This window comes from Artibeus jamaicensis, unplaced genomic scaffold (assembly GCF_021234435.1).
Source record: "Artibeus jamaicensis isolate MK-2021 breed Jamaican fruit bat unplaced genomic scaffold, CSHL_Jam_final contig_233, whole genome shotgun sequence".
Taxonomy (NCBI): Eukaryota; Metazoa; Chordata; class Mammalia; order Chiroptera; family Phyllostomidae; genus Artibeus; species Artibeus jamaicensis.
In genome coordinates, this window is record NW_026521486.1 from 60,522,285 (window position 1) to 60,549,121 (window position 26,837).

Here is a 26,837-nt window from a genome sequence, read left to right on the forward strand (position 1 = left end):
GGAAGCATCCTGATTATTAGTGTTTTGAACTCTGCATCTGATAGGTTGACTGTCTCTTCATTGCTTAGTTCTATTTTTGGATCTTTGTTCTGTTCTTTTATTTGGGCCATATTTTTTTTTTTTGTCTCAGCACACCTGTTTCATTGTAAGGGGTGGGGCCTGAGTTATTGCCAAGGTGAGGCAGCCCACTTTGCTGCATTGTGGCACTGTATGTGGGGGAGGGGTCGGAGAGGGAACAATGCTGCTTGCCTGGCTCTTAGCCAGCTTTTAGTCACTTCCCCTGCTACCCACAAGCTGATACCTGGGTGGATGTGTCTGTGTATGTTCTAGGATCCTGTGGGTCTCTCCAGTGAACTCGCCCGTGGGGCTGGGAGTTACCCCAATGCTGCAACCCCCACAGACTTTTACAGCTACAGGTTTTGAGGCTTTATTCCCCACCGCTGGACCCCTGGGTTGCCTGGTCTGTTTCACTCCCCAGTTTTCCTCCTAGTTTATCCACATGCAAATGTGAGACTGCCCAGTCCACCAGCCTCTGCCTTGCCATGTGTCCTCTCTGCCCCCACTGCCTCTCTCCATCCCTCCTACTGGTCTGGATGAATGTTTCTTCTTTAACTCTTTGATGTCAGACTTTCATACAGTTCAGTTTTCTGGCATTTCTGTTTATTTTTTGTTTTTAAATTTGTTGTAGTCCTTCTTTTGGTTGTGTGAAAAGGCAAAATGTATGTACCTACACCTCTTGGCCAGAAGTCCTTGTTTTTTTTAATATAATTTTAATCAATTATTTACTTTGACATTGATATATTCAATTGAAATGAGAAAAACTATACTTTACTATATAACTATTTACTATTTACCATTACTATATGACTGTTTGCCATTTACCATTTGTCTTTAACTAAAGGATAAAAATTATACTTTACTATGTACAATTTGAATTTAAAGTAGGTTCTGTCAAAATACCTTCTCCTTTACTACATATATGAGAAAAAGAGAATTTGGTCCAAAGCTATTAGCAGAGAAAAAGCCTTAAAAAATGAACAAATTGTAACGTAAAACAAGTTTTGGTCGGCAAGTTAAAAACACACTCCGAACAGCAGTCTCACCTGAGAGAAGACTCGTCCAGACCTGTAGGCCCCTTACCTCTCCAAGGAAAGGGCCACTGTCCTCTTCCTTGACTGAAAGAAAAGAAAGGTTTTTGGTCATTAATTATATTTCAGTTATAATTAATTAATTACATTGATTATATTTTAATTACAATAAATTCACGCGTTTATGAAAATGTAGTCACATGCACTGATTCGATGGGTGTATGTCAACTCTCATAAAAACGTACAAGTACAAAATTATAAGCTGGGCAGCAGACAAAACAAAGAGAACTTTGGCTTTGACATTAAAGCATGTGCATTCAAATTCAGTAACTTTATAGGTTACTTTATTGCTCTCATCTCAGTGTCTTCAGTAAAAATGAAGATGGTAATTCTGTGAATGAAAATGAGGTAATGTGTGTAAATATAACTGACATGATGCCTGGCAGAGTAATTATGTGATAAACATTAGCTGAATTTAAAGTGAAACTCACCCATAGAGAGCTGGCTGACAGCTCCCGGGGCAGGGGCAGAGCGGGTAGAGGGATCAAGCAGAAAAGAAAAAGGACTCGTGGACAGCAGTGTGGCGATTGCTGGGGGGAGGAGGTGGGGAGAGAGGGCAGAGAGTATAAGGGGGATAAATGGTAATGGATACAATACAATAAAAAAAATTTTAAATAGAAAAGGAAGTAAAACTCAAAAGAACCAATCATAACTTACATCAAGAAAACTGTCGGTTCCTCCCATTATGTGTGCATTTTGTTTATTTGGAAGGATAGATAATAGTATCTAATAAGTGTGTAATAAGCAATCTAGTAATAGTACCTACTAAGTATCTAATGCAAAATCTTGTGTACTTTCACTGAGTTTGACCCACCCCCTTTTGAACGGCTCTGCCTAACTCTTGTCTCTCACTCCTGTGGGTCTGAGAGAATCTCAAGGCACCTCTGTGCTTGGGAGAAAGAACCTTCTCACACCGGAGGACCACAGACAATGCTAGATGGGATGGCACCTGTGGAAAGAGGGAGGGTGCAGACCACGAAGGCTTGCTCTGGTCTGGGCCTAAGAGGTCGGGGTAGCCCCCTTGAAGTCTGGGGCAGCTCATCAGAACTGAAAACCACCTGGGGATTTGAGGCAAAAGGTCTGGTGCGTGTAAAAGTGTTCTTCAGGAAGCTGCAGCTGCAGGTGACTGCTGCAGGGGCCAAGATGTGGTGGTCACCTGTCATTTTGTCTTCCCAGCACCTTCCCTCCAAAGTCTTAGGAGAGGCTCTAACCATGTGTTTACATGGTCAAATGTTCTTATAAAATATGCAAAGGAAAGACATTTCAATCACAGTCATTTAAGACCACAGGCTCTTCCCACTTCAGTTTTCCTTTGGTTTCACTTCCCCTCTTGGGGAGTAACCACAGGCACTTGATATTTGTGATTTCTTCGGCCGAGTTTCTTCAGAGTGCTGCAGTCATTGTGTGTGGTGTTTTAACTCTTTTTCTTGAAGAGGACTTTGGGCATTCGATGAGTTTTAGTCCCCACAAAATCTGGCTCCATCCCCACACCTGCCCTAGTCACAGATGAATAATCTAAGGGTGCTGCTGACCCAAATTGGACCAATCAATGTCTCACCCTAGGCTCATGAGATGTGGACCTGAGAGGCAGAGCTTGGGGTCTTTGAAGCTGGGGGGACCCTGGAAGGTCCCCCACAGGCCCTGGAACAGGTCCCTGATTTCTGGTATCCTCCTATCTGGCTCTTCTGTTCCCCTTTTGATTCACTAAGAGATTTCAAAATCCTTCCAATGAATTCCCTTTGTCACTAAGATAGGCAGAATCAATTTTGCTGTTTTGTTTTGTTTTTGTTTTTTTCCTACTTGCAAGCTAAGAACCTTTACTGATGCATTAGTGTTTAAGATCCCGATCATCAAAGACACTTCTAATAGTGTCTTTTCACAAATACAGGTACTAAATGTGATAGACTTTTCGCCTTAGATTACTGCTGGAATTAAGTAGAACATAGCACATGTGGCCCAGAGGTCAAACAGTTTCCAGCCCATCTCTTGCTTCAAGACCACTTATTACAGAATTTCTGGGACGTGAGCCATAGTGGTCCTGGGCGTACAGCAATACCTCGTCCAGGGAACAAGCTGCTTAGAGGAGGAGTAGCAACGTGGAGCACATTGCTGATGACAGTTTGCTGGAAAGGAGGGAGAGATCATGTGGAAGCAGTGTTACCTGAGCAACAAGCCGTACCTAGGTTTAGGTTGTCTCAAACTTAATCTCATCCACATTCAATAACCAACTTGCACTTGCTCTTTTTTGGGGAGGTCATTAAAAGGTTGGGACAAACCAACTGTAGGGTCAGTGTTCCTGCCTCTCTTTATAATAAATAGCTCTAAATTTTTATTTGTAACAGCGGTGTGGAGAACCTTAGGTTCATCTGTGCGCTCCACCGAGAAACGAAGTATGGCTTTGAGGTCTGTTTCTGCAGTGAGTGGAATGTCTGGTCTCCTGGGCGCCAACAAGCAGAAGCTGGCAGGTAGGAGGCAACAGTGACAAGAGAGCCTGAGTAGAGAAAGCAGACAGTAGAGGTGTCTGCAGGTGCATTGTCTAGTGTGCACACAGCAGTTTACCCTCCTTTTCAGCCCCTGACATATGAAGTCCTTCAGCCGCGTGGCACAATGTGCATCTGACGGCGTGTTCAGTCGTGCTGGTCCGCTGAGAAACGCTCTCAGAAGTGACGCTACAGAAAGGGTGCATCTGCGTTCTTAACTGCAGGGGGCTGGATGATATTTTTTAAACCCTGTCTCCCCGGGGAAGAGTGCCAAGCTTATGTAGAAATTATCCACTAAGGCAGAGCGCCATATCAGTGCCTTGTTCTTTTAGATTCAGCCCCACATCAGTGATTCTAGAAAATGTCTATGTTTTAGGTTTAAAATAAAGATTATACACACGCACACAAACTTTGGTTCAGTTCACATTTCATTAAGTTATTTTTCATTCTGGTTTGGGGTTAGTCTATTTCACTTTATGGCAATTTTTCCAAATGTGCCACTAAATCCTTGAAGATCTTCTTTCTGATTCTAGAGCTCCAGTGATCCATTTGGTAGTCAGTAGCCACCTGTGGCTATTTAAATTTAAAGTTAAATTTAATTTAATTAAAATTCAGTCAGTAACACTAGGCACATCTCATGTTCAGTGGCCAGAGGTAACTGATTGCCCCTGTATGTTAAACATAATTTGACTAGATATGTATAGAACAATTTCATCACTGCAGAAAGTCCTATTGGACTTTCTAGAATGTGCTGTTCTGGAATGTGCCTGAAAGTAAGGGGTTAATAATTCAATTCTGGAGTTTTAGCTGCTCATACCGTTCACCACTGTCCCTCTGCTCCCAGTAGCACCATTCATTTAGAGTTTAATAATCATCCTCTTTCATCTAAACATAAAAAGCACAATTCAAAGTGTTAACTGTGGCCCATACAAGCACATGTGCATGCTGCAGAGAAAAGCCTCTTTTTCTCCAGAAGATTTGGGCCTAATTAGGAATCCTGGTAAAAGGATAATGAAACTAAGAATTTTTATGATAAATTATTTGTGATTTTGAGCTTTCTTTGTTAAGATGATCCAGTTATTCAGAGCAGAAGCACCTTTGCCACAGTCAGGCCTAATAGTTATTAGTATTCGAATGCTCCAGCATTCATACGTGCTGACGCTGCAGGCATGACGTCATCGTCATTAACATTAAAGACCTTGGAAATGACTGCCTTGGTCAAGTGGGTAGTCACACAGGTTTGGGCGTATGTCTTGCTTCCAGACCACATATTACAGAATATCCAACAAGCCACAGGGGTCATCTATACACAGTGGTCCCTAACCGAGGGAGCAGGCGACCTGAAGCACTGAGCATGTCGCTGTTGGCATGCTGGAGAGGGGGCGTGTGCTTTATCCTCTCACGTGTGCTGTGTGTGACTCCTGTTGACAGTGGCGGTTTTGTGTTTTCAAAAGTCCTTGTGTAAGAGGGCCAGACAGCGCCTTCAGAGATGAAAGTAGAAATCAGGTGGGGAGAGGTGTGATCCTATGAATAACCATGTCCGAGAACACCCAATAAGTATTTTTTAAAAACTTCACTGCTTTTAACATAATTTACAAAATTCCTAGGAATTTAAATTTCATAAAATTTCTACATGTAATTGGCTTCTTTAATGTGTTTCTGTCTTATACATGTTGGGAGGGAAAAAGACTGAAAATAATTACGCTTGTGGACCAGGATAAATATGCATTTAAGACAACAAACACCAGTTAGATATCCTAATTAACGTGCCAAGAGACCTGGGGAGCACCCAGGGATTTAATAAGTCAGCTCGTTACAACAACTTCTACAAACAGTTGCCGTGTCACCGAGTGTCAGTGTGGAAAAGTGCTCATCTGTGGGTGTACAAATGTTGCACAATTCTCTCACACTTTGTACCTATTCAGTACTGAAGAGGCTGTGAGTCTGCCTTGGAGTGGAGTCTAGAGAGGAGGAAATGGGTTCAGTGAGGTGGTCTGGCTACACGAGATAGATGCCAGAAATGGAAGGGCCTCAATGCGGCAGCCACCTTGGACCTCATTCTCCCCTTCTCCTTCTGCACTGCAGTTGAGATCTTAACTGCTTTCCTACGGTATGCCCAGCCCTGCCTACCTTGTTTCCTGGAATACACCAACCCTGTGAAGATAATCGCAAAGAACAGAAAACTGAGGCTCACAAAGGTTAAGTGACCTTGCAGAAGGTCACACAGCCAGGAAAGGTGAGAGCGGGGTTTCAGATCCAGACTTAGCTCAGTCCAAAGTCCATGCTCTTTCCTCTGCTTTTTACCAACAACTAAATATGGGGCTCAATACCCTAAAGGTCCCTTTATGTACATGTATCTTTCATATACATGTGTGTAAAAGAAGACCGTGAAAGGAAACAGTATAATGTTGAACTGCACACTTTTTAAAATCAATTCATCTTTCAATTTTAAAAACGAATTCACAAGACACATTTAGGCAAAGCCCCAAATATGAAACAAGAGCAGGGCATCTCTGGCTGAGCCAGGTGAGCTCTGACTCCTCATCCTCCCCATCCAACTTCTGATTTTCCAGGCCCTTAAATACAGCAAGAAAATTGCCTGTATCCATTGTGGAGCTCCCTAAACACAAAATCTGAAGGTGATTTTTAAAATTCTTTTTGTGTAGGTGTGTATCATCATCCTTGCAGGAACAGATTCCCAACAAATACTTTTGAGTGAATACTGTTAATAACCATAATTATCAGGGCAGGACTTCGTGGCTTCCCTTGCTGGTGAGAAGGTCCACAGCGAAGGCTGCCAGGAGTTCTCCCCAAGCCAGGGGCACAGTCTTCCCAGCTACCCCTGCACTTCCTCACTAGGTTTTTTCATTAAAATCTGTGGTGTTGATAAGATTGTTAGAATCAAACAAGAACCGACTAAATGGAATCCAAATTCTAATTCATTTAAAAAAAAAAACAATATTTAGTGAACACTCTTCTTTCTCTCTTTTTCTTTCTTCTTCTCTTTCCCATTCTTCCCTCCCTCATTCTTTCCACCCTTTTCTTTCTTCCCTCCCTTTGTGCATATCTGATTCATGGCAAACTATGCCCTGGCACCATGCTGCTGATAATGGATTGTTCAGCTCATCCTCAGTGTAAAGACCATGATCTTCTCAGTGTCTCTAATCATCAGGGAATTGCAAAGCAAAACCACAATGAAGCATCACATCTGTTAGGATGACTTCATGCTATGATAAGTCAAGAAATAAATGTTGGCAAGGATGTGCCCTTGTGGTGGGAATGTACAGCCATTCTGGAAACCAATGTGGAAGGCCCCTCAAAAAATTGAAATAAAACTACCATATAATTTAGCAATCCCACATCTGGGTATATATGCAAAGGGAACAAAATCACTCTTCTTTTTCCCCCACCTGGAACATTTATTGGCATTACACACAAAACCCTAACCTCCCCCACCACAAAGTCCCAGGCCCCCGCAGGTAGGGCCCCTCTGCCCGATCTCTGAAACAAGGTCTTAGGCCTCGGCAACCCAAGTTGCCCCAGGGCTGTGAGCTGCTGAATCCTCCGGCTCACCATCTCCATGACAACCTGTTTCACGACGCTTCTGCAGGGCTGGCTGGATTTTCTCCATCACCTTGGTGAGGAAGTCTGTTTTCCTTTTGAAGAAGTCCTTGGCATCCTCAGCTGTCTTCGCTCCGTAATAGCCAGTTCCCGCATCAGTGAGCATGTGTTCCACATCTTGTAGCTTCCCAGGGACATACACAGAACTCGTCAATGGGACGAGTAATTCTTTCCCATTGTTGCTCTTGTTCAGCGTGTTTAGACAGCCCTTGGCTTCCACAGATTTGGTTCGTACCACCCTGAGCTGGGCAATGGACGTGGAGAAGAACTCCACTTCCTGGTCCAGCTGGTTGTGAGCATTTCCAGCTGCAGGAGATTCAGTGCCGGGATGTTGGCCGACTGTGCCGTGCTGGGAAGGAGGACTCTAAAATTACTCGCAGAGATATCTGCACTCCCATATTCATAGTGACATTATTTACGGTAGCCAAGACATGGAAACAGCTTAAGTGTCCAGCCACAGATGAATGGATAAAGAAAAGGCACACACATGAAGCGCAATATTATTCAGCCTTAAAAAGAGGGAATTGTGTCATTTGCCACAACATGGATGAGCCTGAAAGACATTATGTTAAGTGAAATAAGCCAAGCACAGAAAGACAAATACTGCACAATCTCACCTATGTGGAATCTTTAAAAAGGCAAGTTTATAGTAACAGAGAGTAGAATGACAGTTACCAGGGGCTTAGAGGGGTGGGAAAATGGTAGATGTTGGTCAGAGGGAACAAACTTGCAGTTATAAGATAATTAAACTCTGGAGACCCAAATGCCTGGCGTGGTAACTGCAGTTAATGGTAATACATTACACCATATGCCTGAAATTTGCAAGGAAAGTAGATCTCAAGTGTTCTCACCACACACAACCCTGTGAGGTGATGGGCGTCTTAATGACCCTGGTTGTGGTAATCATTTCACAGTGTATATATACATCAAAACAGCACACTGTATACTTTAAATATATACAATTTTTATTTGTTGATCATACTTCAGGAAAGCTGGGGAGGAAAAAAAGCACATTATCTTTTTTGTCTCGTAAAGAAAAGTATCTTTTCTCATGTTACTTTAAGAAGTATATTACATACCTTTTTCGTTGTTAGCATTGGTGTGATGAAATGGTAACAAAAATGTCCTGACAACTTTTTATTTTTCACATTCTTTTTCAAAAGAGATGAACAGACTGTACGAATGTGTTGGTTGGTTTCTCTATATTGTGGACTCAAAAATTCTGGGTAACCATCAATCTGAAAAAAAAATTGAGTTGACTGAAGACAAATACAAGCTGCTTATGTTGTTGTGGGGTAAGAAATTCCCCAAAGCTTAGGTCAAGTTTAACTGCATTCCTTCATTTTATTTTTCCTGGTAACTTGCCCTCTTCTTGCAGGTTTCCTATTTCCTCCTCTATTTGTTTTAGTCCTTACTAAAAATGTGCTCAGTAACAGAACCCAAGATACTATCTACACTATAAAATTGCTAAATAAATAATAACAGGTTTTGTTTGTTAAAATATATCCCTCCCCTTGCCCTGGCTGGTGTGGCTCAGTGGATCGAGTACTGAGGATTGAGTGCCAGCCTGTGAATCAAAGATCACCAGTTTGATTCCCAGTCAGGGCATATGCCTGGGTTGTGGACCAGGTCCCCAGTTGAGAGCAAGTGAGAGGCAACTGATTGATATTTCCTTCCCTTCCCTCTAAAAATTTTCATATATATCCCTTCTCACCTGGCTGAGTTGGTTGGAGTGTCATCTTGTGCACCAAAGGCTGTGGGTTTGATTCCGGGTCAGGGCACATACCCAGGTTGCAGTTCGATCTCTGTATGAGAGGCAACCGATCGATGTTTCCCTCTCACATCAGTGTTTCCGTCTCTCTTTCTTCCTCTCTTCCCCTCTCTCTAAAGAAAATAAATAGATAAAGTCTTCAAAGAAAAAAGACTTTAGTCTCACTGGCTGTGATTCCAAGTTTTATTTAGTATTGATTTAATAAAAAATATGCTTTAAGTAAAGACTAAATGCAAACAAATAGTAAAATATTTCTGAGTCAAATTTTTAGGAGTTTTGGGAGAAGAAAAAGTATTTACAATAATTTGAATAATAATTACAATTTATAAAACATAGTACATACCATTGTATATAATAAAACCACAAGTCTGTGAGGTAGTTATTACTAACCCCATTTTACAATGAGGAAACTGAGGCTCAGAGAGTTAACTTCACAAAACTAGTAAGTGGTGGAACTGGAATTAAAAGGCAAGACAGTCTGTCTAAAGCCAATTTTACGGAAACAGGGTAAGAACACAGCTCTACTAGTAGTCGGAGGTGGGATTCTGTAGGGAGAGACAGAAGTCTTTCTCATGAAAACAGGTTGAATCAAAACAGTAATCAAGCATCTGGATTAATTATGTCAGACTTTCAGTCGAATTATGCTAATTCCATTATTTGGAAGGAAGTAGAGCCAGACCTCTTTTTAGCTGCTGTAATCATTAAATTTGGTTAGTTTATCATTCAAGACAAAATATCTTTCTAAAATATATTACAATGGCATTCATATAAAGCAGTCATGTACATTTCTATCTGTATTCATTGGTATGGAAAAGTGCGTGTTATGCTGTAAAGTAAAAATAAGAAAATTATGCTAAGTGAAATAAGCCAGTCAGAGAAAACACAAACACCAGATGATTTCACTCATATGTGGAAACTATGAGCAAACTGAACTGACAAGGAAAATAGAGACAGACTCATAGATAGAGAGCAGGATGACAGCTAAGGGGGGTGAGTAGTTTAGGGCATAGAGGGATCAAGCAAGAAAGTAAAAGGACTTGTGGGGACATGGACAACGGTGTGGTGCTTGCAGAGGGAAGGGGATATAAAGAGGCTATGGCAGTGGAAAAAAGACAATAAAAATGTAAAAGAAAGAGATTATAGAACAGTGTGTGTGCTGTGACTCCGTATGTGTCAACGCACAGAACACAGTTTGGAGTACTGCACACCAAATTTTCTTGTGTGGGGGGTTAACCATGGTTAGCTTTGGATGGTGAGACTCGTTGAAAGACAAACTGGGGCACATTAAAAAGCATGAGTTTATCTGAGCAAAAAATGATTTGAATCGAGCAGCATCCAATCTAGCAGGCAGAAAGGAGCACTGAGGAGCTCTGCAAAATGAAAGACTTTTACAGGATGGGAACAAGGATGTTATAGTAGCCAAAGAAGAAATCGATTGGTTATTGCAAGGCTGCTTTCCTTTAAGGGATGGCCAGGGTCCATCGGGCAGCTTAGCCAAGTGCTTACCCGCCGGTTGCAGAGTGACATGCTGGCTCTCTGTCTGACTCCATCTTGTTCAGGCTGCTCTGGTCCCATGGCCTTCAGGTGAACAGTTTCCAATCATTAGAGGAATTCTGCTTTGGTTTAAGTTTTACAAACGCCCCCCTCCCATTGCTCCTTGCTTTGACATAAAGGAAGCCCGGACTCTGGTGAGATGGATTCGAGGCCCCACCACAGCTCCCAGCTTCCAGCTGGCACCTTCTCAACCAATAAACCTTTCCTTTCCCCAACTCTGATGTTTTGAGTTTTGGCCTTTCCAAGCATCAGGCACACGGACTTTGGACCAGTACCAAGGCAATTCCTGACTGACTGGCTTAGGGTCCCATTTCTGAGAAAGCTGAAATCGTCCTTGAATCTCTGTTAAGCAATGTGGGGCTTAGGTGACTCCATTTGGGGCTCGCTGTCTTCTTTGTAATAGATTATATGTATATAATTTTAATTTTTATTTACTTTAATTCTAAGAACCATCTACATACTGTGATAAAGACAGTTGTTTGGCTAATTTTTTAAAGAGTATTTCAATGGGTAGTCCTGGAATCTCAGAGTCATAAACAAAAATGTGCACATGGTTCTCTGGAAATTTATCACCAAAGAATTAAACAGAGAAAGAGGGCATTACGGACAATACCTAATATGAAGACTGTTTACAGCAATCTAACTTTTAAAAAGGCATTTGCTTGTATGCACTCTATGAGGCCTTCATCGCGGTAAGGGAGGTGGTGAGTGATGACACTTGTGATTGTCACACAGTGGGGCGGTAATGATGGGTAACAGAGGAACTATGAATAGTGGTAGTGCCAAAATGATCCACAACCCATCACTTTTCACCACCTGCATCTCTCCTGTTGGTTCATCTAACAGTCATAACCTCAGGTGCAAAGCCTATGGCTACAGAGTAACGAAAGTAGACAGAACAAAACTGAAAACATTTCATTCAACGTGGGCTCGAATTATAAGGGTGAAGAGTTAAAATAAGGAAGGTGATTTCTCTCTCTCTTAATCAATCAAAATCTTTTTGTAAAAACCACATCACAGCACACCTGTGAGGCATGAGAGGACCACCTGAGAGCTAAGCAAGGCTAATTTACACATCCCTGGGGTAAAGAGTTTTCTGACTAGAAAGCTGCAGTTGTCATCAGTGAACAGGACCAGGTCACTTAGTCCAAGGAATATGCTGTCAGTACCTGAAGGAAGAAAATAAAGCTCTATAAAGGGGCATAGCTGAACTCAGTCCCTTGCTGGGAAGGTATTTGAGCCATGGTACTGGCTGGAAAAAAATTTCATTTACATCAGAGACACCTTTAGGAAACTCAAGAGCCAAAGTTTCCATTTCAGCACAAACCACACATAGATAGGTAGGTAGGTAGGTAAAGGTAAATAAATAGATAGACGGCCCTGGCTGGTTGTAGCTCAGTGGATTGAGTGCGGGCCTGCGAACCAATAAATAGATAGATAATATTGTAATGGTCCCATAGAATTAATTTGTTTACGGTTTTCTAACTTTATCTTAAGTTTTAAATATTGTGAGTTTAACTCTATTTTGTAAATGAAGTCTTAGCTTATTAGGGTTAGAAATAAAGATTATGCATTGCTGCATATAGCATTAAATTTGTGTTTTTAGGATTATTTATCAAAGTAGAAAACACACATATACCATAAAATTAACATACTGTGGGTCTAAAAACATAACTGCTTCCATTACAAGATAGAAAAATGTTAGGATAAGATGGACTTTTGTATCTTCACTATGAGACAATGTTTAAAGAGAAAGACTGTACAAACATGACTAATAGATAACAAATATCATACAACCCTAAAAAATTCCAAATTTTCTAATTACTGAACTGACCCATTTTGCCCGGTGGCTCTCATTCCTTATGCATGCTCATGACTTGCCTACCTACAGTGTCTACCAAAGGCTTGACTGACATCAAAGAGGGATCGTTCAGTAACATGAAAGAGAACCTCAGACCAAGAAAACCTAAAAGATTAACTCAAATTAATGCGCAAAAATCAGGATTAAAATCGTGTGAAAGTCAGGTTTCTGGCTTGCAAGGCACTTACACATCTTAGCGAAGAGCCCGCAGGCAGACCGCAACCTAATCAGCGTGGGTCAGTTATTCCAGTTCAATTCTTACAGACCAGCTCGTGATTCGTGCCCTGATCATGAAGTACATTGTGACCAAAGCCGGTCATCACAGTCAGCGACTTGACAGAACTGTGGATTGCTGGGGAAGCACTATGAACCAGCAGTCAGAAAATCTGATTTCTAGCCTGGCCTCCATGTTAGCTAGCAGTGTAACCTCAGTCACGTTACTTAACTTCTTTTGGCTTTGGTTTCCTCTTAGGTACAATGAATTGGTTATAATCTCTTTTAGCTTGAAATAAATATATACATGTATATATACAAACATATATATTACAAAGCTACATTATAATTTTCAGATATTGAAACTTAACTCTGCTCATGACTATATTTCTGGAAACATATTTACTTGATTAGGAAGAACCAGATGGGCTTTTTTTTTTTCCCCAAAGAGCATCTGCAGAGTCAGATTTGGGGGGAAGACAGTTTATTTATGTAAATATGTAATTTACCTATGCATTTTGTTAAGGATGTTCCTTATAATTCACTATCTATATCCCAAAGAATCTGCAAGAAATACAAAATGGAGTTCTTCAGGCTGCAGTGAAAGGGCACTAGTAATCTGCATCCACATGAAGAAATAAGAGCACTGATCATGGTAACTACAGGTAAAAATAAAAGACAGTTAAATGTATTTTTTACTTGCAACTCTTTTCATGTAAATTAAAAAACAACTGTGTAAAGCAATAATTATAGATTTGTGTCAATAGGCACATAATGTATAAATTGTAATTTGTGTGATAATGATAAAGGGTCAACCCATCAAGAAGTTATAACAATTATAAACACATACGTACAAGAGAACAGAATCCAAAAATACATGAAAAAAATTGAAGATAGAAATAAACTCAACAATAATAGTTGGAGCTTCATTGCTCCCACATAAAGGATAGAGCAGAAATTAATAAAATGGTGAGCAGAAAAACAATAAAGAAAATCAGCAAAACCAAGTTTGTTCTTTGAGAAGATCAACATAATTGATAATCCTTTAACAAGACTGACAACAGAAAAGGAGACTCCAAGACTCAAATTACTAAAAGTAGGATTGAAAGAGGAGACATTACTACCAACCTTACCAACCTTGAACAGTTGATTGTCAGCAAATTAGACTGCCTAGGTAAAATGGACATACTCCTAAAAAGACAAACTACCAAGACTAACTCAAGAGGAATGAATTGAAAATATAAAGAGACCTATAACAACATCATGAAGCCCTGGCAGGTGTGGCTCAGTTGGTTGGAGTGTTGTCCCATTGACAGAAAATGTCACAGGTTCAATTTATATCAGGGCACATACCCAGGTTGTAGTTTTGAGTTGGGACATGTACAAGAAGGCAGCCAATTGCTATTTTTCTCTCACATTGATGTTTCTCTACCTCTCCCTTCTTCTCTCTCTAAAAGCAATTTAAAAAAAAGTCCCAGCCCTGGCTGGTGTGGTTTAGTGGATTGACCATTGGCCTGTGAACTAGAAGGTTATAGGTTGGATTCATGGTCAGGGCACATGCCTGCGTTTGGCCCAGGTCCCCAGTTGGGGGGGTATAAGAGTTGACTGATAGATCTCTCACATGTTTCTCTCCCTCTCTTTCTCCTTTCCTTCCTCACTCTCTAAAAATAAATAAATAGGATCTTAAAAAAAAAAGAAAATGTCCTAGGTTGAGGATTATTATATATATATATATATATATATATATGAAGAGAACTATAAAAGACCGAATTGGTAATCAAAAGAACTTCCCACAAAGAAAGGTATAGAACTACATATATACTACATATATAGAACTACTGTTGAATTCTATGTAATATTTAAAGGATTAACACAAATCCTTCAAAACTCTTTCAGAAAGTAGAGAAGGAGAAAATACTTCCCATATTATCCTGATACAAAAAACAGACAAAGACACCACAAGAAATAAAGCTACAGACCAATATCTCTTGTGAATACAGATGTAAAATTCTTCAACAAGAATGCTTGCAAACCAAATCCAGAAACATGTTTTAAAAAGATTAAAAGGTACTGGAGTTTGAGAGTTATAACAGACCTCAGCACAAGCATTTACTCATGCAGTTACCTGCCTTGTTAAAGAAAATTCTAAATGAAGTATCTGTGAGGGTACGAGGAAACCTGACTTTCATGATGCCAGTTCTTCCTTGTTTAGAAAGTAAGGGTTTGAGAAATTATTATTCAGATTGCTCTGATCCCTTCATGTACCACATGGCATAGACATATTCAGTGGGAGGTTGGATTTTTCATTTGCTTGTTTTTTTTAATTTACAAAGCTAGCAGTTTCTCTTTTAAGAACCGATACCAAACAAGGGAAGACTTGGCTATGATAACATCTGATTAAAATGTGTATGCCCAACTTTCACACACAAAGTCCGTCAGTCATGGGAATGTAATGTACAGCATGGTGACTCTAACCAATAACAATATATTGCAAATCTGAGAGTTGCTTAGAAAACAAATCTTAAAAATTCTGAACACAAAAAAGTGTGTAACTTTGTATGGGAATAGATGATAATTAGACTTGTGATGATCGTTTCACAATGTACACAAATGTTGAATTGTTATATCATACACCTGAAACTAACATAGTGTTACATGTTAATTATACTTTAATTTTTTAATGCATTCTCAAGTAAAATAGCAGCAGGAAGAAACAACGAGCAAATCCAGAAGAAATACAGCTTATAAAAAATGTGGGCCATCTCTTTAACAAATCATATAAAAAGAAGGTGGGAGGGAGGGGTAATAGTTTCTGTTTAAAAAGGGATGTAAAAGCCCCGGATGTAAGACACACTGTGCATCCTCGCACAACCAAAATAAGGACAACAAAAATTTAGAGAAAAAAAATAATAAGCAGAACTGACAGAAAATTGAACTGTATGGAAGTCCGACAACCAAGGAGTTAAAATAGACACATTCATCCAGACCAGAAGGAAGGGCGGAGTCAGGTGACTGGGTAGAGAGGCGTTGTGGGGGAAAAAACAAAACAGTGGCTTGCGGACTTCAGGTGCGCAAGGCAGCAGCTGACGGACCCTGGAGCGCAGGTGGCGGCTGGCAGACCCCAGGCACAGGGTGGCAGTGGACGGACCCAGTGAGGTACACAAGGCGGCTGGCTGACAGGGTGGTCCCACATCTGCACACAGATAAACCAGGTGAAACCGGGGAGAGAGACAGACCATACAACCCAGGGTCCCAGCGCTGAGAAATAAAGCCTCAAAACACCGATTGAAAACACCTCTGGGGGTTCAGGCACAGGGAAAGACTCCCAGCCTCACAGGAGAGTTCGTTGGAGAGACCCACAGGGTCCTAGAATGTACACAAGCCCATCCACCCGGGAACCAGCACCAGAAGGGCCCAGTTTGCTTGGGGAAAGTAGCAGAAGGGACTGAAATCCAAGAGAGAGCGGAGCAAAGTGCCGTTGTTTCCTCTCTGACCCTGCCCCCACATACAGCATCACAACCCAGCAACTGGGTTGCCCTGCCCTGGTGAACATCTAAGGCTCCGCCCTTCATTGAGGAGGCATTTAACAGGCCTGTTACATTTAACAGGCACAAAAAAAAAAAAAATGGCCCAAACAGAAGAACAGATCAAAGCTCCAGAACAAATACAACTCAGCAACGAAGAGATAGCCAACATATCAGATGCACAGTTCAAAGCACTGATGATCAGGATGCTTACAGAATTGGTTGAATTTGGTTGCAGATTAGATGAACAAATGAAGGCTACACTAAGTGAAATGAAGCAAAATGCACAGGGAACCAATAGTGATGGGAAAGAAACTGGGACTCAGATCAAGGGAATGGACCAGAAGGAGGAAAAAAAACAACCAAACAGAAAAGAATGAAGAAACAAGAATTCAAAAAAATAAGGAGAGGCTTAGGAACCTCCAGGACATCTTTCAACGTTCCAACATTGAATTATAGGTGTACCAGAAGGGGAAGAGGAAGAGCAACAAGTGGAAAACTTATTTGAATAAATAATAAAGGAGGACTTCCCCAATCTAGCAAAGGAAATAGACTTCCAGGAAGTCCAGGAAGCTCAGAGAGTCCCAAAGAAGTTGGACCCAAGAAGGAACACACCAAGGCACATCATCATTACATTAGCCAAGATTAAAATAAAGGAGAGAATCCTAGAAGCAGCAAGAGATAAGGGGACAGTCACCTACAGAGGTGTTCTCATCAGACTGTCAGCTAATTTCTCAAAAGTGACCTTACAGGCAAGAAGGGGCTGGAAAGAAGTATTCCAAGTCATAAAATCCAAAGACCTACATCCAAGATTGCTCTATCCAGCAAAGCTTTCATTTAGAATGGAAGGACAGATAAAGTGCTTCTCAGATAAGGTCAAGTTCAAGGAGTTCATCATCACCAAGCCCTTATTATATGAAATGTTAAAGGGACTTATCTAAAAAAAAAGATAAAAATATGAACAGTAAAAAGACAGCAAACTCACAGATATTAACAACCAAAACCTAACACAAAAAAAATGCTAGGTAGACAACTAGAACAGGAGCAGAACCACAGAAATGGAGATCACATGAAGGGTTAGCAACAAGGGAGTGGGAAGAGGAAAAGCTGGAAGAAAGTACAGAAAATAAGTAGCATAGATGGTAGGTAGAAAATAGACAGGGGGCAGGGCAAGAATAATATGGGAAATGTAGAAGCTAAAGAACTTATGACACATGGACATGAACTGAACAGGGGGAATGTGGGTGGGAGAGTGTGTGCAGGGTAGAGGGGAATGAAGGGGGGAAAATAGGACAACTGTAATAGCATAATCAATAAAATATATATATAAACTGTCTTATTTCTTAGAAATACATACTGAACTGTCTATGGATGAAATAATATGTTTGAGAATTGCTTTAAAGGGGAGACCCCAGGTGGTGGAAGAATAAGGAGAGGCTACACTACCTTCCTCTCAGGACCAAGCTGGAGTTACAACTAAATTAAAATTATCCTGAATAACCAATTGGGCAATAGCTGGAGAGAAGCCTGATGACAAAGGCCTTTCAGAAGAAACCACTTCCTCACAGCAAGACTGGTAGAGTGTGGAAGAGGCGCAAGAGGGCTGGTTGGGCTTCCATGGGCAGCAGCTGAAGTTCTAAAGGGCTAATTCAGGGAGCAGAAGGGTTCTCCCTGAGAAGTGTGGGGTCTAAACCTCAAGCTGGGCTCCCCAGCCTACAACACCAAAACTGGGAAAGGAGCTCAAATAACATCTGGCTGTGAAAAGCAGCAGGGTTTCTGTCCACCGGGGAGAGACAGCTGGAGACACAGAGAGTCTCTTAAGGGGCCAATGCACAAAATTTCATTTGCAGCCACTTACCTTGGGCTCCAGCAGAGAAAGGGCAGAGTGGACTAGAGATGCCTGAGGAGAGTCTGGGGTTGGTGACTCTGGGGAGAGAACTGAAGGAACAGCTGCCAGGATCCCTGTGCTGAGTCATTCCCCATCCTGCAGAAGCCATATTTCTCAGGAAGAACACTCCCCTCCAAGTGGTATCAGCCAAGGTGGGGGAGGGGGTTGGGGGGAAGCAATAGTTCCACCTGAAGGAATCCCTCTTGCCCCACCTTGTAGAGCTTAAACCAGGCTTCTGAGTACAGCTAGAGGCTAAATTACTGATTAAGCCTAACAGCAAAGGTGGATGTCTGGAAGCTCTGAGATTCTAGATGACCCTCCCCCTGTCCCAAGGCCTATAAAAGCCGGTGTTGGTGTGCAGCGTGGTTCTTTCTGCACACACCCAGACCAGCAGAAGGAGCCACACACTGTGGACCACTGATAGCTCCAAACAGGTTGCCCAGGGCCAGTCACAGGCAGCATAGGTCTGCACCACAGTCTTTCCAGATCTACCTAATACATAGAAGCAGCCCAAATGGGAAGACAAAGAAAAAGGCCCCCAATTAAAGAATTCCCCATTAGAAGAACTAACGTAAATGGAGACAAGCCATTTGTCAAATATGGAGTTTTGAGTAATGATTATGAGGATACTCAGCAGCATGGAAAAAGACATAGAAACCACGAAAAAGGACCAGTCAGAAATTTTAAAAAATGCAATATCTGAGATAAATAATACACTGGAAGGAATAAACAGTAGGTTAGGTGAAGCAGAGGATTGAATCAGTGACTTGGAAGACAAGGTAGAAAAAAACATCCAAGCACAGCAGCAAAAAGAAAAAGGAATTTTTAAAAAATGAGGAGAGCTTAAGAAACCTTTGGGACAACATAAAGCATAACAACATCCTCTTCATGGGAATACGAGAATTGCTTTAAAATAATCTTTCAGGGGAAACTTGGGTGGAACATAGGTAAAACATGACCAGCTAGATGCTTATAATTACCAAAGGTGGTGATGGGCATTAGGCAAGTCATTATACTTGTTATTCTAATTTGTTATGCTTGAAATTTTTCCATAAAAAAAGTTAACAAAAGAGAGGGATGACAATCAAATGCAATGTGTGATTCCAGATAGGATCCTACTTTGAACAAATTGTGAAAGATAGCTAAAGACAGAAGAAGCTGTGTGGCCTCCACTCACACAGGGCTCTACTTGGTTCCACTGATGTGGGTTTAGACATCTTCTAGAAAGTTAGTTAAGCATATGCTATTCCCTCCTTTTGGAATCCACTTGCCCCTTTTTCTGTCTAGAACCTATTCTTCTTCCTTCAAGGCCAAGATCAAAAATTACTTTCTTGGTGAACCTTTTCTCATTCATTTCCCCCAACAGAATATGTTAGATCTTCTGGTTTTTCATCATATCCTGTTTATTATATCTGTTTTCATATTTCATTATACTTATCTGCTTATAACTATTTTTCTTCTTATTTGCTTGCCTTCCTCTCTAAATTATGAAGTACTTAAAAACAGGTACCATTTTTTATTCATTTATATATTTATAGTACCTGATAAATCAAAACACTGGTAGAATGCTCCATGTAAAATCTAACATCTGTTCAATACAACTGCCCAGTATAGAAGAGAGGAAAAAAAAAACAAAACCATGAACCAGGGGAAAAGTGAAGAGAGAAGAACTGAATGCACACCTCATGTACTTGGGGTAAAGTTTGGAGATAGTGGAAGTAAGGCCCAAAAAGAGCTAAATTGTGTTGTATTTTTCTACTTCCATGGTCCTTTCAAGGTGGAACTTCCTCTCTGCAAATCAAGCTCTAATTCTAACAGTCTCCAACAAAGAGAGAAAAGCAAATAATAAATTAATTCACCTAAATTGCAATTTGATGAATTACCCTTTCCAAGAGTATGCCAGAGAGAATCTGAACAAAGACCAATGGCAAACCCGAAGGTTTGGATCAACTGATGAAGCAGCCAATGAATATAAGGAGGTATCTTGAGTGATTTTTCCCTCTAATTAAATCACATTAGCAATTACCTGTGTCACGCTGTACATATGTTTAAACCAAAATAAAAGCTATTTTTACATTTAGCATTTTGCAAGTCCTTCCACTGTCGTAATTAACAAACTCATTGCAGTCTCAACCAGGTGTTTTTTTTCCCTTATTGTCTCCTTGAGCATGCCAATCCCTAAGGAAGTCTGAGTAGATGAGCTATTTTTTGTTATCTATTAATATAGCCCTCATGAATGACCCACCCATATACTCCAAGTGGAATTAGCACTTTGGCGAATTGGACACTGTCTCATAATATTGGAGACTCCCTAGACTAGTTCAGTGTTAGGCTTGAAACTTCATTGCCTCAGGGCCAAGAAAAACTAACAGGAAGAAAGCTTTCAAGGCTTGGCATCGTGAAAAGGATGCTGCTCCCACCGGGGTATTTTCGGCCAGACTCATCCTTGAACCTCATCAGCAATAACAATGACACCAGACTCAGTTTTGAAGGACAAAAACCTTGAATACAGAGATGTGGTGTTTGAGAATAAAGAAGGCATTTATCACTTCACCCCACTCCTGACAGCCAGTGCTCAGGAACCATGCTATCTGCATGTTGAGGTAACTGTGGTGTCCCTGTTGCAAAGCCTAAAAACTTTGAAAGTACCACAAATCTGCAGGAAGCCAGTTGTTCCTGTGTGTGCATAGTCAGCTTGGAATGCTGGCTCCTAGGTAAAAAATTCCTAAGTTTACATTCCACCTCAGGTGTTTTCTGAATACAGGACCTCGTACAAGTATTTATCTTTTCTCTGCCAAGGTCCTTCATCTGTACAAAAAGAGATAATATCACCGTCCTTATAGCATTAATAAGATTAAATGACATAATCCACTTAGAGTGTTTGGCACAAGGCTGAAACATGGTGTGTACCCAAAGGATATCTGTTATAATTAATGATCTTTGACAGTTAAGACCCTCAGTGACACGCTACTGAGCCAGACCCTTGGTGCACTCAGTCCAGCGTTGTCTCTGGCACATTTTGGGAGAGAGGAGAATGCTCTTTTTGTTATTGCCTCAAATGACTAAGGCTTTATCTGAAAATGTCCTTAACTTCTTTGACTAAACCTCTAAGAGTAATATGTTATCATCCATGTGTTATATCATTTTTATCCATATTTATATCGTCAACTGGAACTGACATTCTTACTTTATATTAAAATACTACTTTCAAAAGACAAGGGGATACCCCTTATTTCTTTTTTCTCAATATTTTGTTAACAACTGCATTTTTACCTTATCCTTTAGTCTTGGTTTCAGAGTTTTGATTCAGATTTCCCTTATCAGCTTTACTGTCAAAGAATAAAAAAGCCCTAGCTTTCAGCAGTGGATTATCTAGGTTCTAATTTACTCGGTTCAATTCATCATAGTTATTTTTAAGTTCCTACTGCAGAGTGCAAACTTGAAACATAAAAAATACAAGATGGAGTTTCTGTTTTCAGAGAGCTCAGAGTCTTCTGAAGAATTAGTCAATGGAAACCATGTGCCAAGGCAGCGGTAGCCTGGGGGTCAAGAGCACTGACTCTGGAGCCAGACGACTTGGGCTCAGATTCTGATTCTGCCATTTTTTAACGACCTTGGGCAAACTGCTTAAATTCTCTGTACTTTAGGTTCCTTGTCTGTAAAACAGCTAACAGTATCATCTGGGGTTATTATAAGGGTAAAGAAGTTCCAAATTAAGCACTGAGAATAGCAGCTGGGTGGCTTGTAGGGAGTACTTGATAGAATGTCAGGAATTTGAAGTAGACAGTAAAGCTGTTCACAGATATTCCTATTCTGTCTTCCAGACATGTGGCATGCACCCAGAATGCCCCCTTTTAAGTTAGGCATGTGCCTGACTCTGGCTAATGAAACGTGAGAAGTGACATGTGTTACTTGTGGGTCGAAGCTTAAAACCCAGTAGATAATTTGCTGAGTTAATTTGCCCTGCCGTGGTGATTAAGCAAGCATGTACTGAGGTACATACAGCTTCTGATACTAAAATGTGTGAGTAAATATCACTTATCTTGTGACTACGATGGATAAATACAGTCCCTTGCTCATCCATGGTGGACAGGCAGCTGGAATAAGATAGTCTGTGTGATGTGAAAGCACTGAGAGCCTGGGGCTGTCCCAGGCACCAGGGAATATAGAGGTGAATCAAACCAGCCAAATGCCTGCCCTCAGGGGGTTTCTCAAGACTTGAATACAATATCCAAACTATTCTATGCAAACAAACTAGTAAGAAGCCAAAATGACTGATAAGAGTTTATCACTGCCTCCTACAGTGAGAGCTTTGAAATGTTGTAAAATGATCCACAACATGGTCTCATTTTACATAATTCTTTTTTTAAATATATTTTATTGATTGTGCCATTACAGTTATCCCATTTCCCCCCTTCATTCCCCTCCACCCTGTACACCCCTCCCCCACCATTCCCCCCTTTAGTTTATGTCCACGTGTCTCAAGTTCTTTAGATTCTATATTTCCCCTAATATTCTTGCCTTCTCTCCTATCTATTTTCTACCTACCATCTATGCTACTTATTCTCTTTACCCTCTCCCCCCTTCTCCGCCTCCCACTCCCCTGTTGCTAACCCTCCATGTGATCTTCATTTCTCTGGTTCTGCTCCTGATCTAGCTGTCTTCTTAGTTTACTTTTGTTTTAGGTGTGGTTCTTAATAACTGTGACTTTGCTGTCCTTTTACTGTTCATCTTTTTTATCTTCTTTTTTTTTTTTTAGATAAGTCCCTTTAACATTTCATATAATAAGGGCTTCGTGATGATGGACTCCTTGAACTTGACCTTATCTGAGAAGCACTTTCTCTGCCCTTCCATTCTAAATGAAAGCTTTGCTGGATAGAGCAATCTTGAATGTAGGTCTTTGGATTTTATGACTTGGAATACTTCTTTCCAGCCCCTTCTTGCCTGTAAGGTCTCTTTTGAGAAATCAGCTGACAGTCTGATGGGGACTCATTTGTAGGTGACTGTCCCCTTATCTCTTGCTGCTTCTAAGATTCTCTCCTTTATCTTTAATCTTCTATGTAATTATGATGTGCCTTGGTGTGTTTCTTCTTGGGTCCAACTTCTTTGGGACTCTCTGAGCTTCCTGGATTTCCTGGAAGTCTATTTCCTTTGCCAGATTGAGGAAGTTCAGAAGTTCCTTTATTATTTGTTCAAATAAGTTTTCCACTTGCTCTTTCTCTTCCTCTTCTGGTACCCCTGTAATTTGGATGTTGGAGCATTAAAGATGTCCTGGAGGTTCCTAAGCCTCTCCTCATTTTTTTGAATTCTTGTTTCTTCATCCTTTTCTGTTTGGTCATTTTTTTTTTCTTTCTTGTCCACTCCCTTGATTTGAGTCTGTTTCCTTCCCATCACTATTGGTTTCCTGTGCATTTTTCTTCATTTCAATTAGTTTAGACTTCATTTGTTCCTCTAATTTGTGACTAAAATTGACCAGTTCTGTGAGCATCCTGATTACCAGTGTTTTGAACTGTGCATCTGATAGGTTGGCTATTTCTTGGTCACTTAGATTTGTCGGCTCTGGGGCTCTGAGTTGTTCTTGAGCCATGTTTTTATCTGTTTGTGCCTGTTACGTATGAGGAGCAGAGCCTTAGGTGTTCACCAGGGCGGGGCCACCCAGGTCGCTGGGTTGTGATGCTGTATGTGGGGGCGGGGTTAGAGAGGGACAATAGTGGTCCCCTCTGCTGCTTCCCACCACTGGGGCCTGCGCAGTCCATCTCACTGCTTGCTCCTTCACCTGGTTTATCTGCACTCGAATGTGTGGCTGTGGTCAGCCTGCCACCTTGCGCCCTCACTGGGATTGCCCGTTGCTACCCCACGCCTGGGATCTGCCAACCACTGCCCGTGCCTGGGTCAGTCCAGGGGATCTTTCTTGCCCGACCCCGCTCCGCTCCTGGCTCCAGCACTCTTACCAGTCTGGCTGAATGGTTCGTTGTTGTTGGACTTCTGTATAGTTCAATTTTCTGTGTTTTGGCTGCATTTTTGTTACTAAAACTTCGTTGTCTTTAAACTTGGTTGTGTGAGAAGGCACAATGTTTCCACCTATGCTTCCATCTTGGTGGAAGTCTACATAACTCTTATTACCTCTCAAAATGTGTATCATGGATAAACAGCACAGGGATCACATCACACAAACACAAAGAGAAGCATGACAGATCTGAACCTGAACATTAGGAGACCAGTGAGACATTATTCAAACTCTGCCACTAACTGGGTGTATGACTCTGGCCAGTGTGATGGGCTGTCTCTGGAGTCCCTCAGCAATTGGGAATAATGAAATAAGATCTCCCTTTCTGAGAGGTAACCTGTGTGATGGACCTGAGCATTCATTCATTCACTTATTAATTCTTCCAATTAACAAATGATTATTGGCCATCTACACACTTTGTGTCAAAAAATAGTGCCTGATGACACAGGAATGAGCAAGACAATCAAGGTCCTGCTCTCGTGGAGATAATACGTCATTGCAAAGGTTAATCTTATAATGCTGATACCGATCAGTGCGTTGAGACAAAAAGATACAATAAGCGTGATAGGGGAATGGTACTTCAGATGGGGTGGCCACGGATAGCATCCCTGTGGAGGTGATGCTGAACTTGGAGACACAGCTGACAAGAAGAAATCAACCCTCGGAGGATCTGGGACGAGTGTTTCAGGTGGGATGGCAAGAGCAACGGCACCAACGCATGGAAGAAGAGCACAAAGAGCTTATAGAAGAGTGGTAGCAGGTTACCCCCAGAGGCAGGGGTAAAATCATGGAGGCTCTTGTAGGCAGTGAGTTTGCAAGTTCATGGAGGTTGTGAAACAGCGGAGTGACATAATTTAACTCATAATTTGTGTTTTTAAAGATCATCCCAGCTGCTATTTGGAGAGGAATCAACTTGAGGGCAATTTCAATAGTCTAGACAAGGGGTTGGACAGCTGGCACCAGGAAAAGGCATAATAACAAAAGTCATAGTTGGATATATTTTGGAACACAAGTGACAGGGTTCAGGACATGCAACCCCAAAATAAGGCACCTTGGCATACTGAATATTTTAAGCTGAAGGAATCTGAGAAAAAGGCAGGTTCAGAAAGTTTCTCTGACCTTCCCCCAAGCATGCGGGAAGTGCCCCCCCCCCATGCCCAGAGGAAAGAGACATCTGGTCTGTGAGAAAGGCATGCTTCCAGGAGCCCACACCACAGGCTGGCTAAGCTTCCCCAGTTCAGCAACCTTGGCTCATCCCCCCCTTTTTGTCCTCTCACACTTTTCCATGACTCTTCATTCTTCAGCAAACCCAGTATAAAAATGCACCAGTCTAACTGTGCCTTTGTTTCCTTATAAAGGCTTCTATGTCATGTAAAATGTATATTAAATAAATCTCTATGCTTTTCTCCTATTAATCTGTCTTTGTCAGTTTAGAGACCCAGCTCAGGACCCTAAAAGGGTTGAGGAAAACGTTTTCCTCCTTTACACAAGACAAGAGGATACACTAGTATAAAAGTTCCTTTAAAAAGTAAGAATGGAACTACCATGAGATCCAGCAACTTCTCTTCTGGATATTTACCCCCAAAATATGGAAGCACTAGTCTGTAAAGATGTATGCGCCACCCTGTTCACGACAGCGTCATTTACCACAGCCAGGACGTGGAAACAACCTAAGCATCCACCCGTGGGTGCATAGATAAAGAAAATGGGGTGTGCGTACTATGGACTACTACTCGGCCATAAAAAGATGAAATATTGCCATTTGCAACAACATGGATGGATCTTGAGGATATTGTGCTAAATGCAATGTTAGAAAGGACAAAAACCAAATGATTTCATTCACATGTGGAATATAAAACAAAAAAGTAACAAATGAACTAACAAACAAAAACAAAGTCACGTACAGACAACAGAATGGTGGTTACCAGCAGGAAGGGGGTGGGGGGAGGAGGGTAATTTGGGTGAAGGGAGTCCAATGCACGGTAACAGAAGGAAACCAGACTTTGGGTTGTGAGTGCGCAGTAGAGTATACACATGTCGAATTGTAACCTGTACCTGAAATTTATATAATGTTATTAACCAATGTTACCACAATACATTTTAAAAAAGAGGACGTACTGATGATATGTTGAATGTGGGAGAGAGGATGGAATTAAAGATGATGGGAAACATTATCTCCTAAAACAGGGGAAGCTGAGGGATGAACTCGTTTGAGGGGAAGATCAGGAATTCTGTTTCTGAATGCAATAAATTTGTCAAACCTACTGTACAGATTTTCAAGAAGAATAAGTGAGATAATGTATTTCAAGACACCTAATATATAATAAATGCTCAAAAGGTCATTTTCTTTCCAAATGTCCTAAATTTCCTAAAGCTAAATGTCCTACCTTGGAAAGAGGATAGTAATGTTGAACTTACAGATCCACGGGAGCCTTCATTGACTTCCTATGTATGAATAAGGAGTATTAATTAGCTCTTATTGTATGCCAACCATTGTTTTAAGTGTTACAGCTGTTAATTTACTCCTTCCAACCCTGTCTGAGTAAGGCGCTCTTACCTCCATTTTATGGATGAGCGCGTGGAGCATGGAGTAGAGGTTAACAAACTTGACCCAGTCTGTATTGGGGCAAGCAAAGGCTGAATAAAAACATAGTATAAAATGCCCAAGTGTATACTGCAGATAATAAATTTAGAAAGAGACAGGAAACAGAGAGACATTTGTTAAACATGTTGAATGTTTAACAAATATTTATTGAGTGTCTCATCTGCA

General features: G+C 41.1%; 1 protein-coding gene across 1 annotated transcript in view; it reads right to left on the minus strand.

The window, feature by feature from the left end:
* Nucleotides 1-26,837, minus strand: part of CUNH12orf56 (chromosome unknown C12orf56 homolog) — a 93,993-nt gene that overhangs the window by 51,722 nt on the left and 15,434 nt on the right. Inside the window, 3 exon segments of the mRNA XM_053661438.1 lie at nucleotides 1,141-1,175; nucleotides 8,329-8,397; nucleotides 8,400-8,487. Coding sequence (XP_053517413.1) covers nucleotides 1,141-1,175; nucleotides 8,329-8,397; nucleotides 8,400-8,487 — 192 coding nt within the window.